Below are 13,346 nucleotides of genomic sequence, written 5' to 3'. Positions count from 1 at the left end.
AGTCACTCTCGTTAGCTCGGTTCTCCCCGAATAAATATTAATATTATTAATTTATATTTAATTCGGTTGAATAAATTTAATTAAAAAAAAAAAAATTATATATGTTAAATTATTTTATTTAAAAACAATATAATAAATACAATATAAACTATATCAAAATAAAATATATTTAAAAACAAATAAGAATACATTTTTTTAAAAATAAAAAAAAATATTTAATATAATTTGAAAATATAATATAATAAATATTATTTTAAAAAATTATTTTTTTATTTGCCGAATTCATGATGAATTTCACTTCTTGCGAATTACTGAACGATTATGAATACCTGTACAGTCTAACTAGTAAACGAAATGGTAGTAATCCTTTACCTTCATTGGCCAATTTATCCCGCCAATTACTTAATTGCAATACGGGTAAACTATTCGCTTATTGGTTAATTTCCTACCCGCCAATTCCTAACTGGATCCATTATACAGTTGGTTCTTTCATGATTTTCGTCATGATAATCGGTGTCTCTGGAAACGTTATAGCCTTTTGGATCTTTTCTAGGTAAAATTACATTATACATCATTATTGTACGCTAGGACCGAGACCCGACCCGAACAGAGAATTTTGATAAATAAAAGGACCTAAACATATGGTCAAAAATCTTAAAAATTCAAAAAAAAAAAGAAGAAGTATTTCTAATTCTCTAATTTTAATTTTTTACGCCTTAAATTTAAATATTCGGCCATTTACTTTGATAATTTATTGATGATTAAGGCTGTGTCCAAAGTATCAAAAAAATTTAATCGCGAAATTTGCGCAAATCTAGCGAAAAAAAAAATATAAGCCATTTTTAATGGAAAATTAAAATGTTGACCTAAATGATTTTTTCAAATTTCTATAAATACCAAAAAATGATTTAGGCCAAAATTTTAATTTTTCCATTAAAAATGGCTTATATTTTTTTTTTCGCTAGATTTGCGCAAATTGCGCGATTAAATTTTTTTGATACTTTGGACACAGCCTAAACTAAACAAAAAATATGATATGTGAATTAGAGATCTGCAAAGTTAGGCTCGACCCGTACCCGGCCCGGGCCGGTTCTATTTAAAATAATCGGGTTCAGGCCGGGTTCAGGCCGGGTCTAATACATTAAAAAAAATTCGGGCCAGGTCGGGTCTGTAAATTTATTTAAAAAATACTTTCATTTTATAATTATGATATTCGGACCATCGGACCTTCGTTGATGGCGTTCACATCGCCCATAACTGACCGGCAAGCCCTGCAAAACTTTAATATAATTTTTTTTTTAACCATTAGGTAGTAAAGATGAAAATAATCTTGAAAAATTTTGTGCAATGATGAACAATAGAATTTTGTCAGAATTTTTTTCCATAAGATGTGTTCATGTATGAGAGTTTTTAATCGGTTAGTGTTCGAAGCAATTATTAACAAGAGATATCACTCCTAAAAGTAAAAATTAACATTAGTATTAGATAGTGTCGCTAAATGGCCTGGCTTAAGCCGATTCTAAAAAACTGCTAACTCAATATTTTAGCCAGAACGATATAGCCTAAGCCTCCTCATTTTGCTAACATATGTTCAAACCTTTGTGCCGTCTATTAGCAAAATCTTTAGGGGCTTGAATAATATTTTTCTGATTTATGCTCAAATCAAGCCATTTAGCAAACACTAGCTAGCAGGCGCTTGCGCAGGAATTTGGTTTGGGGGGGGGATAATAATTTTTTTTTTAAGAAATATTATTGTTAATTAAAAATACTAAGCGTAAATTTATTAGGACTAATAACTTTTCTAATACATTTAAACTAATGTGAAATTTAAAAAATAATGTATATAAACCGGCATTGAAAAACTATAAAGTAAATGTGAATCATGAATATAACCCACGATATGAATCACTTAAATTACCCAAAATTGAAATTTGAATTTTTTGAGCTTTTAAAATATGTAAAGTATAAAAAATTTAAATGTTGGAAAATATAAAATTAATACACAAAAAGTTCCTAAGGAATAATTGTACTTTGTATGTTTCGAGCTAATTTTTCGATTATCTATCCTTGCTTGGCGTTAAATGCCTATGAATATTCAAAAGATCCAAATCAATCAATCTACTTTCAGATGTTGTATTTCATAGGTATGTTTTTCACAGACTTGCAGGCCTGGCCCCAGAGTCGGACCGTATTTTAATTTTTTAAAAAAAAACACCCGGGCTGGGCCTGAAAATTTTTTTAAAAAAAACCCTGGCCGGAAAAATTTTTTAAAAAGAATCTGGGCCGTGTCCTGCAAATGGTACCTCTGCAAGGCTCTGTTATTCTTCTTAAAAAAGAGAATGTTCTCTCATTAGTTTACTAATGGGAAGAGTTGCTAATATATTTATAACCATTTTAATACATTGGGAATATAATCTAAAATGTGTTTGAAATAATGCAATGCATCCATAGCATTTTTTGGGACTGTATCAACCATAGTTAATCTTTTAATCATAGTTATTAAGCTAATAAGGCATCATAAGATATTTTAACATCTTCATGATAAAAATCTAACAAATTATTATATTTTTTTTCTATCACCATATGAAAAAAGTTGGTAGAGGGGACATTTGCTATATAATACTCTTCTACTGATCCTATATTAATGTTTTAACGATGAGCTTGCTTGCTGCAAGTCGAGAGGGACAAATATTAAACACGTATAGCTCTGCTTTTGACTCAACAATAACATATAAAATATGAAATTCTTCATCAACATTAGCTCTAATTTCCTTGAGTTCTAATAAAATGCTCTCCGCTATTCTCATCTTCTTAATCAAGTCAATGTTATGTTTTTGAAAAGTATTACATAAAATAGTTGTATAATTAAATAATACATTCTAATGAGAAAAAAATTTGGAATAAGTATTGAATCCAATAATTTTCTTGCCTCTGATGAAATATTTCTTTCAAGCCATTATTTTGGGAACACAATTATGAAATTTTTATTTTAATAGGGTTTAATTTTATATCGGCTCTTCTAACTCCATAAAAGCTGTTACTGCTTGGTGGAGACTCGATCTCGTTGGACAAGCTTGCAATTTCTTTCTCCCTGTTAGGCAAGGAGTTTCAGAGATAATTATTAATTGACTAGAATTTTAGATAAATATTACGCCACTAAAATTTGAAAATAATAGGTAAATAGGAAAACTTGAAATCGAAATTAATTGATGATAAAATAACTTAGTCGATGAATGTGATAAATAAATATAATTAAATATATATATATGAGATAGGAATAAATATTAGCAAATATAAATTAATATTAACAATAATATTTTTGAAAAATATAATCCGGCATCTGCATTTTGTGGCTTTGCCCCTCCCTCGCTGCGTACGCCAATGCTAGCTAGTAATAAAACATGCATTACTATAGCATTAATTTTTAATCTTTTATATACCTATAAAAAAATAAATAATATTTATAAAAGTACAAAATCGTTACGCACTCCGTCAAATCTCTTACTCCTAAATTTGGTGTTCAGCGATTCCATGATCCTATTATCCAATTGCCCTCTCAGCATAATCGCGATATTCAGAAAAAATTGGTACCTTAAAGATCTGGGTATATTAGATAGTAAAAAAACAAAAATTATTACTGATATAAACAAATATAGCTACATGTAAATTAAGTTTCCTTCACGAGGTATACAATTACTTCATGAACAGTTTATTTTATCCTAACTTAAATAATGTGTTAGAACACATTTTTGCTTGCGTAAATTATTCGTTTACCAATAAAATTAACAATTATGCACTAAGCGATTTAGCGGCCTCTACTATAAACCCGCTAAAGGTTTAAGGCTGCAATCTAGGCTGGCTTGATTTATTATCCTACATTTCGTAATTTATCCTCTCTTAAGAAAGCTTATGTGGGATCTTTAAATCAACAATCACTTTCTAGATTTTTTTTTAAAGTGAGATAATTTAGCATTTATTTAAAATTGTGCCAGCTGTTTGCTTATAGCTGATTGGGCTAGATGAGCGCGAAAGCGTAAATTCAAAATAGAAAAACCAACATGGCGTTTTAGCCATATCCTAATTTTAACCGCAAAATTATTTAAATATCGATATAAAAATGTTTGAAGGTATAACTAATAGAAATATTGAATTCCTAAACCAAAATGGTTTGCATTTTAGGGAAACGTTTAAAAGATTCATGTTTAATTGGCCCCATGTTTAAAAAAAAGAAAAAAATTATAATCAATAGTTAAATTGTATACAATAATATAAATCAAATACCATAAAAATACAATCAGAAACTCAATAAATGAAAGTAAAAATATACTATTTTTAAAAAGGAAATAACTAGTGTTGTTAAATGACTCTTTTTGAGCCGATTAAACGGCTAACTCAACATTTCATCTAGAATAATAATGCGCAAGTCTGAAGATTTTGTTTGTAGAAGGAACAAAGGTTAGGACATCTATTAACAAAATCGCGAGGTTTAGGCTATATTTTTCTGGCTAAATTAGAAATAACCAGTCATATTTTTTAATAATTTGAGGAAGATTTTGACAAACCCTTTCTCGATATTAATGATATCTGTAAATTAATTCCGAATAAAATTTCTGAAACTATCTAGATTTTTAAAAAAATAAATAAATACTCAACAGGGGGATTGGATCATATCAGACCAGTATTTCTAGGGTATCATATCTTGCTCTCTCATTCTATTATAGATAACAAGCGATCTTTGTAACCTGATAGTTAATATGGGACTACTCCCAAATTGAGGCAATAATTACTACAAGATGTTTTAAGAAGAATTATCTCCAAATTCCTAGAATCACTGACATCAAACTAAATATGGTTTGGCATAAAAGGATAGTGCGAAACAGTCAATCAGGCAGCGATTTTCATTTATCAATTGACATAAAAAAACAAGTTCAATTCATTAATCGTATTTTAATTGATATTAAAAAAAATTAGAAATTCATCAACTGGAAATTATATTGGGAATTAAACATTTTGAGAACAAAATCGTATCAATCTAATTTTAAGAGAGAATATTCTTGGATATTTACCTTTCCATCAGACTTTCTATAACCATTTACTTTCCAAAAAATCCGGTAAACTTTTTCCAACAAACACAAAAATCTCATTCTTAAATTAATCTTTTGAGGACAATCTTGTTAAACTATGCTTTGTTAGGTTGGTCTGGTTAATATATCTATCGGCACAATTCACCCACGAGTTTATATAAGGATTAAGACCCTACTGGCATGATAACATCCAACAATGTACTAACCTTTAAATAAGGAATCCAGATGTATTATTCCATCTATCAGGCTGAACCTATACATATTTCTACTTTACAACTGTCATTGTTGTGGGTTATATGTGATTCCCAAATCTATATATCTACTCATTGTCTCATCAATAGTTAACAAATATACAAGGTAACAAAATAATTAATGAAATGATCTAAGATTTTTTAATCAAAGCTGATGTTCCTTCACATACAGAACCTCAAGGCACTTCAGTTCTGAATTAAAATTATCATTTTTTAATTAAATATATATATATGCCGTTGTAGTTATCCATTAATCATACATGTGCGAGGGATTCATCGCCTCCTTCGAAAATTTGCCTATTCTCTTAAATATCATCAGCTCAAAATTATTTCTAATAAAAAATATATAACTATTTAAAATTTCTTGTGTTAATTTAAATTTTGAAATTTAAAAAAAAATATATTATATATTAAATTTTTATTATTTTTTATAAAATAATTATTTTATCGCAATTCATTTACAGATCAATAAAATATTTAAAACAGCAAATCAATCAATATTAAATTTACATTTTATATTACACTCGAAAATACATTATTTTTTAAAATATTATAGATACGAGAAAGAGTTGATATGACAATAATAATATTATTAATGTATACGATATTAATTAAAATCTAATTTAAATTTACCTAAGATTTTTTTTTAAAAAAAAAATAATCGATTATTTAGATTGATAAATGAATTAAGGTCTTAAACAGTGTAAACCATTTACTTAAAATGTTAGCATAAATGTTAAAATAATACGTTATGATTTTACAATATTCTAATACATCATTTATGATGGTCTCTAGAAGTCGTCTTAATATGTTTATAACATTATAATCATCGGTCTAGAATTGGAGTGCTCCACTCGACATTTTCAAAATTTTTAAGCTTAAAAAAATTGAATTAAGCTTCTAAGATGAGTCTTAACTTGAAGATTGATTTGAATATTTTTGGATGAATACAGAGCTCCACTTGTTTTATAGTTGGCTTAAGTCAGTCAATTTAACAACACTAATAACTTTATTTATTCCCCAATATACTTTCTATAAAAATAAAAACTAGATTAAAATAAAAATTTTTGATTTATTTTGCCAAAGTTATAGCTGCTCTGTCAAAATTGATGAAGAAGGCAAGTGGAAAACTCCAATTCTAGGCAGACGATATATGTTAACGTCAATATGATTTATCAGTTTTTTGAGCGAGTTTTTTTAAAAATTCAAAAATGTGTTCCATCATGTTTGGAACACCTACCCTATAAAATTTCAGACAATTTTTCCAGGAACTTTTTATAGTTTTCGATTTTAAAATAGCATATTGCCGGATAAAACTCATTGACTCTAACATGTACAATAAAATAATGTAAATTGAACCTCTACAAATTGACTCGTATTAACCTGACCACATCTAATAAGATAAAACGCATTAAGTATAAAATAAAAACGTATTTATTATATAAGGTTGCAACTTTTACGGATTTACTGGAGGCTTATTTGGCCTATTATCGATCAATACCATAGCATCGATAGCGTGCGATCGCGCGTTTGTCATCGTAAACAGCCTCAAGGTCAAAAAAATCAACTACAAGCAGGCCATATTTATAATCATCCTCATTTGGTCGTATTGTCTCTTCTGGTGTCTTTTACCACTGGGCGCTTGGAGTTCTTACGTGTTCGAAGGTCCTCTCACATCTTGCACCATAAATTACGTCAGTAGGGTTAGTTTATATTAAGAATACAGAAAAAAAAATTAAATTTATGACAGAGATCTCCACTCCCACCTCGAAATCTGGCACACTAGTATTAGGATATATCTCCCACCCTTAAGGGGCGGAATAGATCTTATTAGAGTTCAGACAGCTGTTTTAGTAAATTTTTGATGTACTCTCCTCTTTGTTTACCTTGGGGTTATTGTAATGACTTTTTATACTCATGTGTTTTATCTCCAACCCCAATAACCAAGGTAAACAAGGAAGAGAGCGCATCAAAATGACATTGAGGAGGTGTATCTTATGGAAGTGTATCACGACCCGCTACAGTAATTTGAGGTGCACATCATGTCATCCCTCTTATAAATGATAATTTTATCTCTCTAAACATAAGGAGAGAGTGAAAAAAAATTTGGTAGAGTCAAAATTATTTTAAAAAGAAATAATTTAATTATATTAATTAACAATGATGTTAATAATGATAGATTTATTATATTATATACATTTGCTGTCTCACAATTATCAATTTTCCTTAAGAACTCTATTTATAAAATACGGATTGAAATTATTTAATTGACGTAATTTTAAAAGTAGGGGTCGCGATCTGAAAAATTTGATCCATTTTCTAGCCAAGGTTATAATTATATATTTTTTAATGAGAGAATGATAACATTAATAAATTTGAAATTACAAAAATATATTTTTTTCATTTTTTTTAACTATATCAAAGTAAAACGCAATATAAAGAATCACCGTGGAGATCTAATAGAATAAAAATTTTTATAATTAATATAGTATAGTGTGTTTTAAAATAATTGAATAAAAAAGCTCTTGTACTAATATTTTTAATACAAAAGCTCTTTATTCGATATACTTTTAACTCAGTCTATTTATTTATCGATTAAAATGTTTCGACCTTTATGCGTTAGAGACGATTTCAAGGAGATGAAAGGGCTTCCATAGGATTTTAGAAAATCTAATAAAATATAATATAAATCTTATGTTATCTCTATTCTTATAGGAGATGAAAGAATTTGGAATAGTGAGTTATACCATATCCTCAAAACAGTTTAAAAAAAGTTTTCCCTTTTTTTGCCTATTCTTATCAATGCGAACTGAACAACGATTCATTGCTGGTTGACATGCCATCTGGTTTTTTTTCCATGCTAAATAATTTACAATTAAAATTTTTTATGAAAACTTTTCTAAAGTAATTAGAATTTCAATTTAATTTATAAAGTTTTTTTTTGTGTGGGAAAACCAAAATAACGAATATATTTTTAATGAAAGATCAGTTTAGAATAAATATATATATATATATGATCCCCTATATAAAATAGTTAATAAAAAACAAAAAAAAACAATTCAGAATGTTTTTTTTGACTCCATAAAAACTTAAAACCTATCAACAACACATCTATACACATTACATCTCCATTTATCGTATCTAAAATAATTTTCCTTTTTTTCCCATTATCTTTCATGAGTGCCCACCTTTCATTCAAAGTCACAATCTTCCACTTAGACATTTTATGGAATGCTATCCCGCGTGTTTCAGAAAATATAAAAAATCATTAACCCTGACCTTTTCAACAAAACAAAAAAATCTAAGGCGTCCTATGTCCTGAATCCGAAAAGCTTCCTTCTTTTTCCTTCCAAAAATCCCTTTCCATTTTTTCCCACTCATAGTTATACTTCTATCTCATCCAATGCCAGACACATTTATTCCCCCTCCTCCTTCATGCCAACATCTTCAACTTTCTAAAAATCTGACAAACCTCCCAGTCATCTCTAGAATTCCTAAAGGTTCCTGGTTATAAGTAGCCAAAACCCTTTCTACCATTCTTCAATCAATATTAAATAACTTTTCCCTCTTGATGATTGACTCAAACATTTCTCATTTTCCTTACCACCCTGCAACCTCTAAAAAAAACTTAAGAGCCTCCAATTAAAAGCCTAAAAAATTTCTAATAAAATAAATCCTTTAAATATCCAATCCGCTCTCCGCTAATTAGCATCTGACGACTCACTTCCAATTAGTTATAAAGCAAATTACAACAAACTAAAATTAAAGGATCTTCCTGGAGGTGACTCCATACCGCCTCCACCCCCTACCTAGCCGAGAAACTCCTTCTTATCTTCTTCTAGGGACTTTACATCTACCCTTAGTAAGCATGTTACAATTCTACAAGATCTCACAATATTTTAAAATAAAATATCTCATCCACTCGTTCTTAAATTCATCAGACTTACTCCTATTCGGTGCTAAATTGATAGCACTCCTCTAAAGCTAAATAAGGACATTTGATTAATAGCAAATTAGAACCGTATTTCCCCTGTGTTTATTATAAATACTTTACGTATTGAAGTTAACCAAATCTTATCATGTTTTTAGTGATATATTTTTAATTTATCTATGGGGGTTACGCTGTCATATCATTGATATTAGAATTAATATTTAAACATTTTTTTAAATTTATACAATGTAGGACAAATCAACTATTTCCTATGCCCTATGCCTCTTCATATTTTGCTTTTTGACGCCACTGTCCATCATCACGATCTCGTATATCATCATATTTCGGACGATCTTCATGAAAAACAAAAAAATCACCCTGCAATTGAATAGGAACTCCGCCTCGAGACATCTCGTACATCCACGCGGATACGCGTTAAATATTAAAATCGCAAAAATGTCCATTTATCTACTGATTGGGTAAGGAAAATATAATTCTTATTAATTTTTTTTTAACCCTTTTAACTTTTAAATAATTTTCATTTAAATATAATAATGACAATATGGCTAAATTTAGCCTTTTCCTTCCTTCCTTCCTTCCTTCCTTCCTTCCTTCCTTCCTTCCTTCCTTCCTTCCTTCCTTCCTTCCTTCCTTCCTTCCTTCTTTCCTTCCTTCCTTCCTTCCTTCCTTCCTTCCTTCCTTCCTTCCTTCCTTCCTTCCTTCCTTCCTTCCTTCCTTCCTTCCTTCCTTCCTTCCTTCCTTCCTTCCTTCCTTCCATACTTCCCCTCCATTTTCTCCCTACTAAAAGGCTGGCCGGTGGGGAAGGGAATATATATATTTCCCAGTACACCTCCGGAAAAATTTTAAAAATATTGTAAGAAATTTAATTTATTATATAATTTATAAATGAATAATATATAATATTTATAATGACTCTTTATAAATTTTTTTGCTATGTTTTATTTTCATATATTTATCATTTATTTATTTGAATTTCATTATTCGGCACAAAGAATAAAAGATTGTAAATTGTCTTGTTCATGGATAATATATTTTTATAAGTATTATTATATACTGATCAAGTTTTAAAATTAAATTATTCTTAGTATGATAATTTTGTCGTATGAAAAATTTTCCAAAATATCTAACTCTAAGATTGTCGGTTAGATATTCGACTTTGGATAAATGTTTATCCGGTGTTGACGGCTCAATTTGGATCGATTTTTAAAAACCGGTCCGATTAAGATGATTTTAACCAAAATAATATTATATAAGCTTCTAGATTTTTCAAATAGAGGTCCAAACCTTTCAAACTCTGTTCAAAATATTATCGCCATTTCTAATTAATTTACCTGCTAAACCAAAAATTATAGTCTATATAATTTAATTATTATTTCATCTATATTAGATTTTTAGTAGCTTGGGGGCCTTACGCAAGCCTGCTCGTCATATCGCTGATCGGCAAGACGTCAATTATCACGCCGATAGTAACTTTATTTCCGGCCATGTTCGCGAAAACGTCTGCTGTATACAATCCATTCATCTACGCGTTCACATACCAGAATTACAAAAAGGTTTTGTAAAATAAAAATGATTTATAGGCATGCGCAGGCTTTATTGAGATCTGGCCCCAAATGACAAATTTTTTACAGATGATATATTATATCTCCTCTAAAAAAAAATGAAACACGCATCTATTTTTTAAAAACAAAATATACAAATAACAATTTTAAAATAATATAATTTTTCGTGTATTTTTGGGAACTTGTAGTCCCACCTCACTTTACATAAAATAATATTTTATGAATTTTAATTTATATAAATTGAAAAATAATAAAATGTAATTAAATATTAATTAAAAAAAAATTATATTTAAAATAATTGCGATTATTTACGAATAGGAAATAATATAATAATTCCCAAAAATATTTAGTTAAAAATTAAAATACCAAAAAAAAAATAATGATAAATTTTTATTATTTCAAAATTTATACATAAAATGTGTTTCCATAAATTAGCTCTTTTTCTTTCTTTTCTTTCTTTCTTTCTTTCTTTCTTTCTCTTTCTTTCTTTCTTTCTTTCTTTCTTTCTTTCTTTCTTTCTTTCTTTCTTTCTTTCTTTCTTTCTTTCTTTCTTTCTTTCTTTCTTTCTTTCTTTCTTTCTTTCTTTCTTTCTTTCTTTCTTTCTTTCTTTCTTTCTTTCTTTCTTTCTTTCTTTCTTTCTTTCTTGTCTAGAGGATAGGATAAATAAAGGCTCATTTGCCTTCGGAAAATTGGTCACGAAAATCTCCCGCGCAAAATTGGCCCCCGGAAAATTGCCTCCCGGGAAAATTCGGTCTCTAAAATATTTGAGCAGTAAGAAATTTATCCCCAATAAAAATCGGTTTTCCCAAAAAAATTTAAAACTCTTCTTTAATGTCCAAAAATATTAATATTATTATTTTCTTAAAAAAAAATGATGGTAAAGCGATTAAATTGAGATGAGCCAAATATTGAAATATTCATACAATATTAGAAATAAAAGAACTTTTTTTGCTCTTAATGACATGTTCCATTCTTCTGATAAAAAAATTGATAAATCGTCTTATAATCTATGGCAAGCATGAAAAATGACAGCTGCAAATATTGCTAGACTTCTAAACCTGCTTAAGCGGTTTCTATTGGACAAAATTTAAAGTGTACAAATGCTATTATTACATAAATTTGTCAAAAATTAATGTTTAGAAACCCATCTAAGAATCATCCATTATTAATTAACATTTTACAAAATTTATATTAATGATATTCTTAAAATTTACGTAAACAGAGGCCAGTGTTTTCTGGAGAATATTCTAGAAGGCCAATTTTTCGAGGCTCAATATTACTGAGGGACCAATCTCCATATGGGTTAATTTTTCGTGGCCTAATACTCCAGCATTTTATATTTTCTTTTACAATTTATTGATAAATATAATATAAATGCTATTGTTCGTTATTATTTTTTTTAGGCATTGCTTAGAAAATTCGAATATTCCTGGTGCAAAAATTACCTAAAAAATGACAATCTTTTAGGGTTCAGTCAGCTTTCGCATAGTAAAATTAGATCGACTATACATAGAAATACTGCACTATAAAAGACAGAAACACTGATAGGGGATTACCGATGCTAAAAAATTAAATTTTATTATACTAGGCCATATTTTTTTATGAATTCAGGTTTAGCCAAAATCATTTAAAATATATTTTTTTAAATTTTATAAAGTATAGCGCTATGTAGAAAATGTAACCTTTTTATATATAATACAAATTTTATTTAATTATATATTTAATTATAAATAATATTGTTCAATAAAGGAAGTAAAAAAAAATTTAAAAATCCAGTTATTTTAATTGAATTTGTCATTATTAAATAAATTTTTTATTTTTTAGTATTTAATTAATTTCTATTTTTTTTTAAATTATATTAACCACTACCAGTATAAGCTAAAGTCACTATTTTTAATTAAATTTATTGATTAAAATGAATTTGAAAAGTAATCAACCAAATCAGCCTATTACTAGTCAATAGTGCAATTCAAGTAATCAAACCTAACAAAAAAAAGTTAGCTTAAACTTGAGCCATCACTATGGACATATCAATGATTATTTAAATTTTAAATTAATTTCTTAAAATATTATTATATCGACGAAACAGGAATATATTAACCTTGATTGCATGCAAATAAGATCCCTAAATTTTGAAACTAAATACTTAATGCTTCTTTTAGCCAACTTTAATAAACACTAATATGTAGCGGTTTTAATTTTATTTATAAATATCAAGTTTGCCTGAAACAACTCAGTCACAGAAAGGCAGCAATTTATTTTGGTTATCACTATATTTTTACATATTTTTTAATGAATTTTCAGCACAGATCAACGTTGCTTAGGAATTATAGAAATATTAATTCAGAGGTACTTACGAGAGAATTCTGAAAACATCACATACGTTGATTTACTAATCACTATTTAAAATCTTCATTGAACTAAAAATATTTCACTGGTCTTTTTATAATTTAATAAACATATATGTTTTCTTTCCTTCTTCGTCTCATATCTTTAA

At 28.2% G+C, this 13,346-nt stretch overlaps 1 protein-coding gene across 1 annotated transcript; it reads left to right on the top strand.

Annotated features, from left to right (window-relative positions):
* The first annotated feature begins 287 nt into the window (after positions 1–287).
* Positions 288–12,378, top strand: LOC135922438 (rhodopsin-like). Its single transcript, XM_065456813.1, has 6 exons — positions 288–553; positions 3,471–3,604; positions 6,782–7,038; positions 9,519–9,745; positions 10,675–10,840; positions 12,253–12,378. The coding sequence occupies exons 1-6, from the start codon at positions 288–290 to the stop codon at positions 12,376–12,378; spliced, it is 1,176 nt and encodes a 391-aa protein (XP_065312885.1).
* The last annotated feature ends 968 nt before the right edge of the window (positions 12,379–13,346 follow it).

This window comes from Gordionus sp. m RMFG-2023, chromosome 1 (assembly GCF_954871325.1).
Source record: "Gordionus sp. m RMFG-2023 chromosome 1, tfGorSpeb1-WG-v2, whole genome shotgun sequence".
In the NCBI taxonomy this organism is placed as follows: Eukaryota; Metazoa; Nematomorpha; class Gordioida; order Chordodea; family Parachordodidae; genus Gordionus; species Gordionus sp. m RMFG-2023.
The sequence above is the reverse complement of the archived record's forward strand: the minus strand, read 5'-3'. Positions and strand labels throughout refer to the sequence as shown.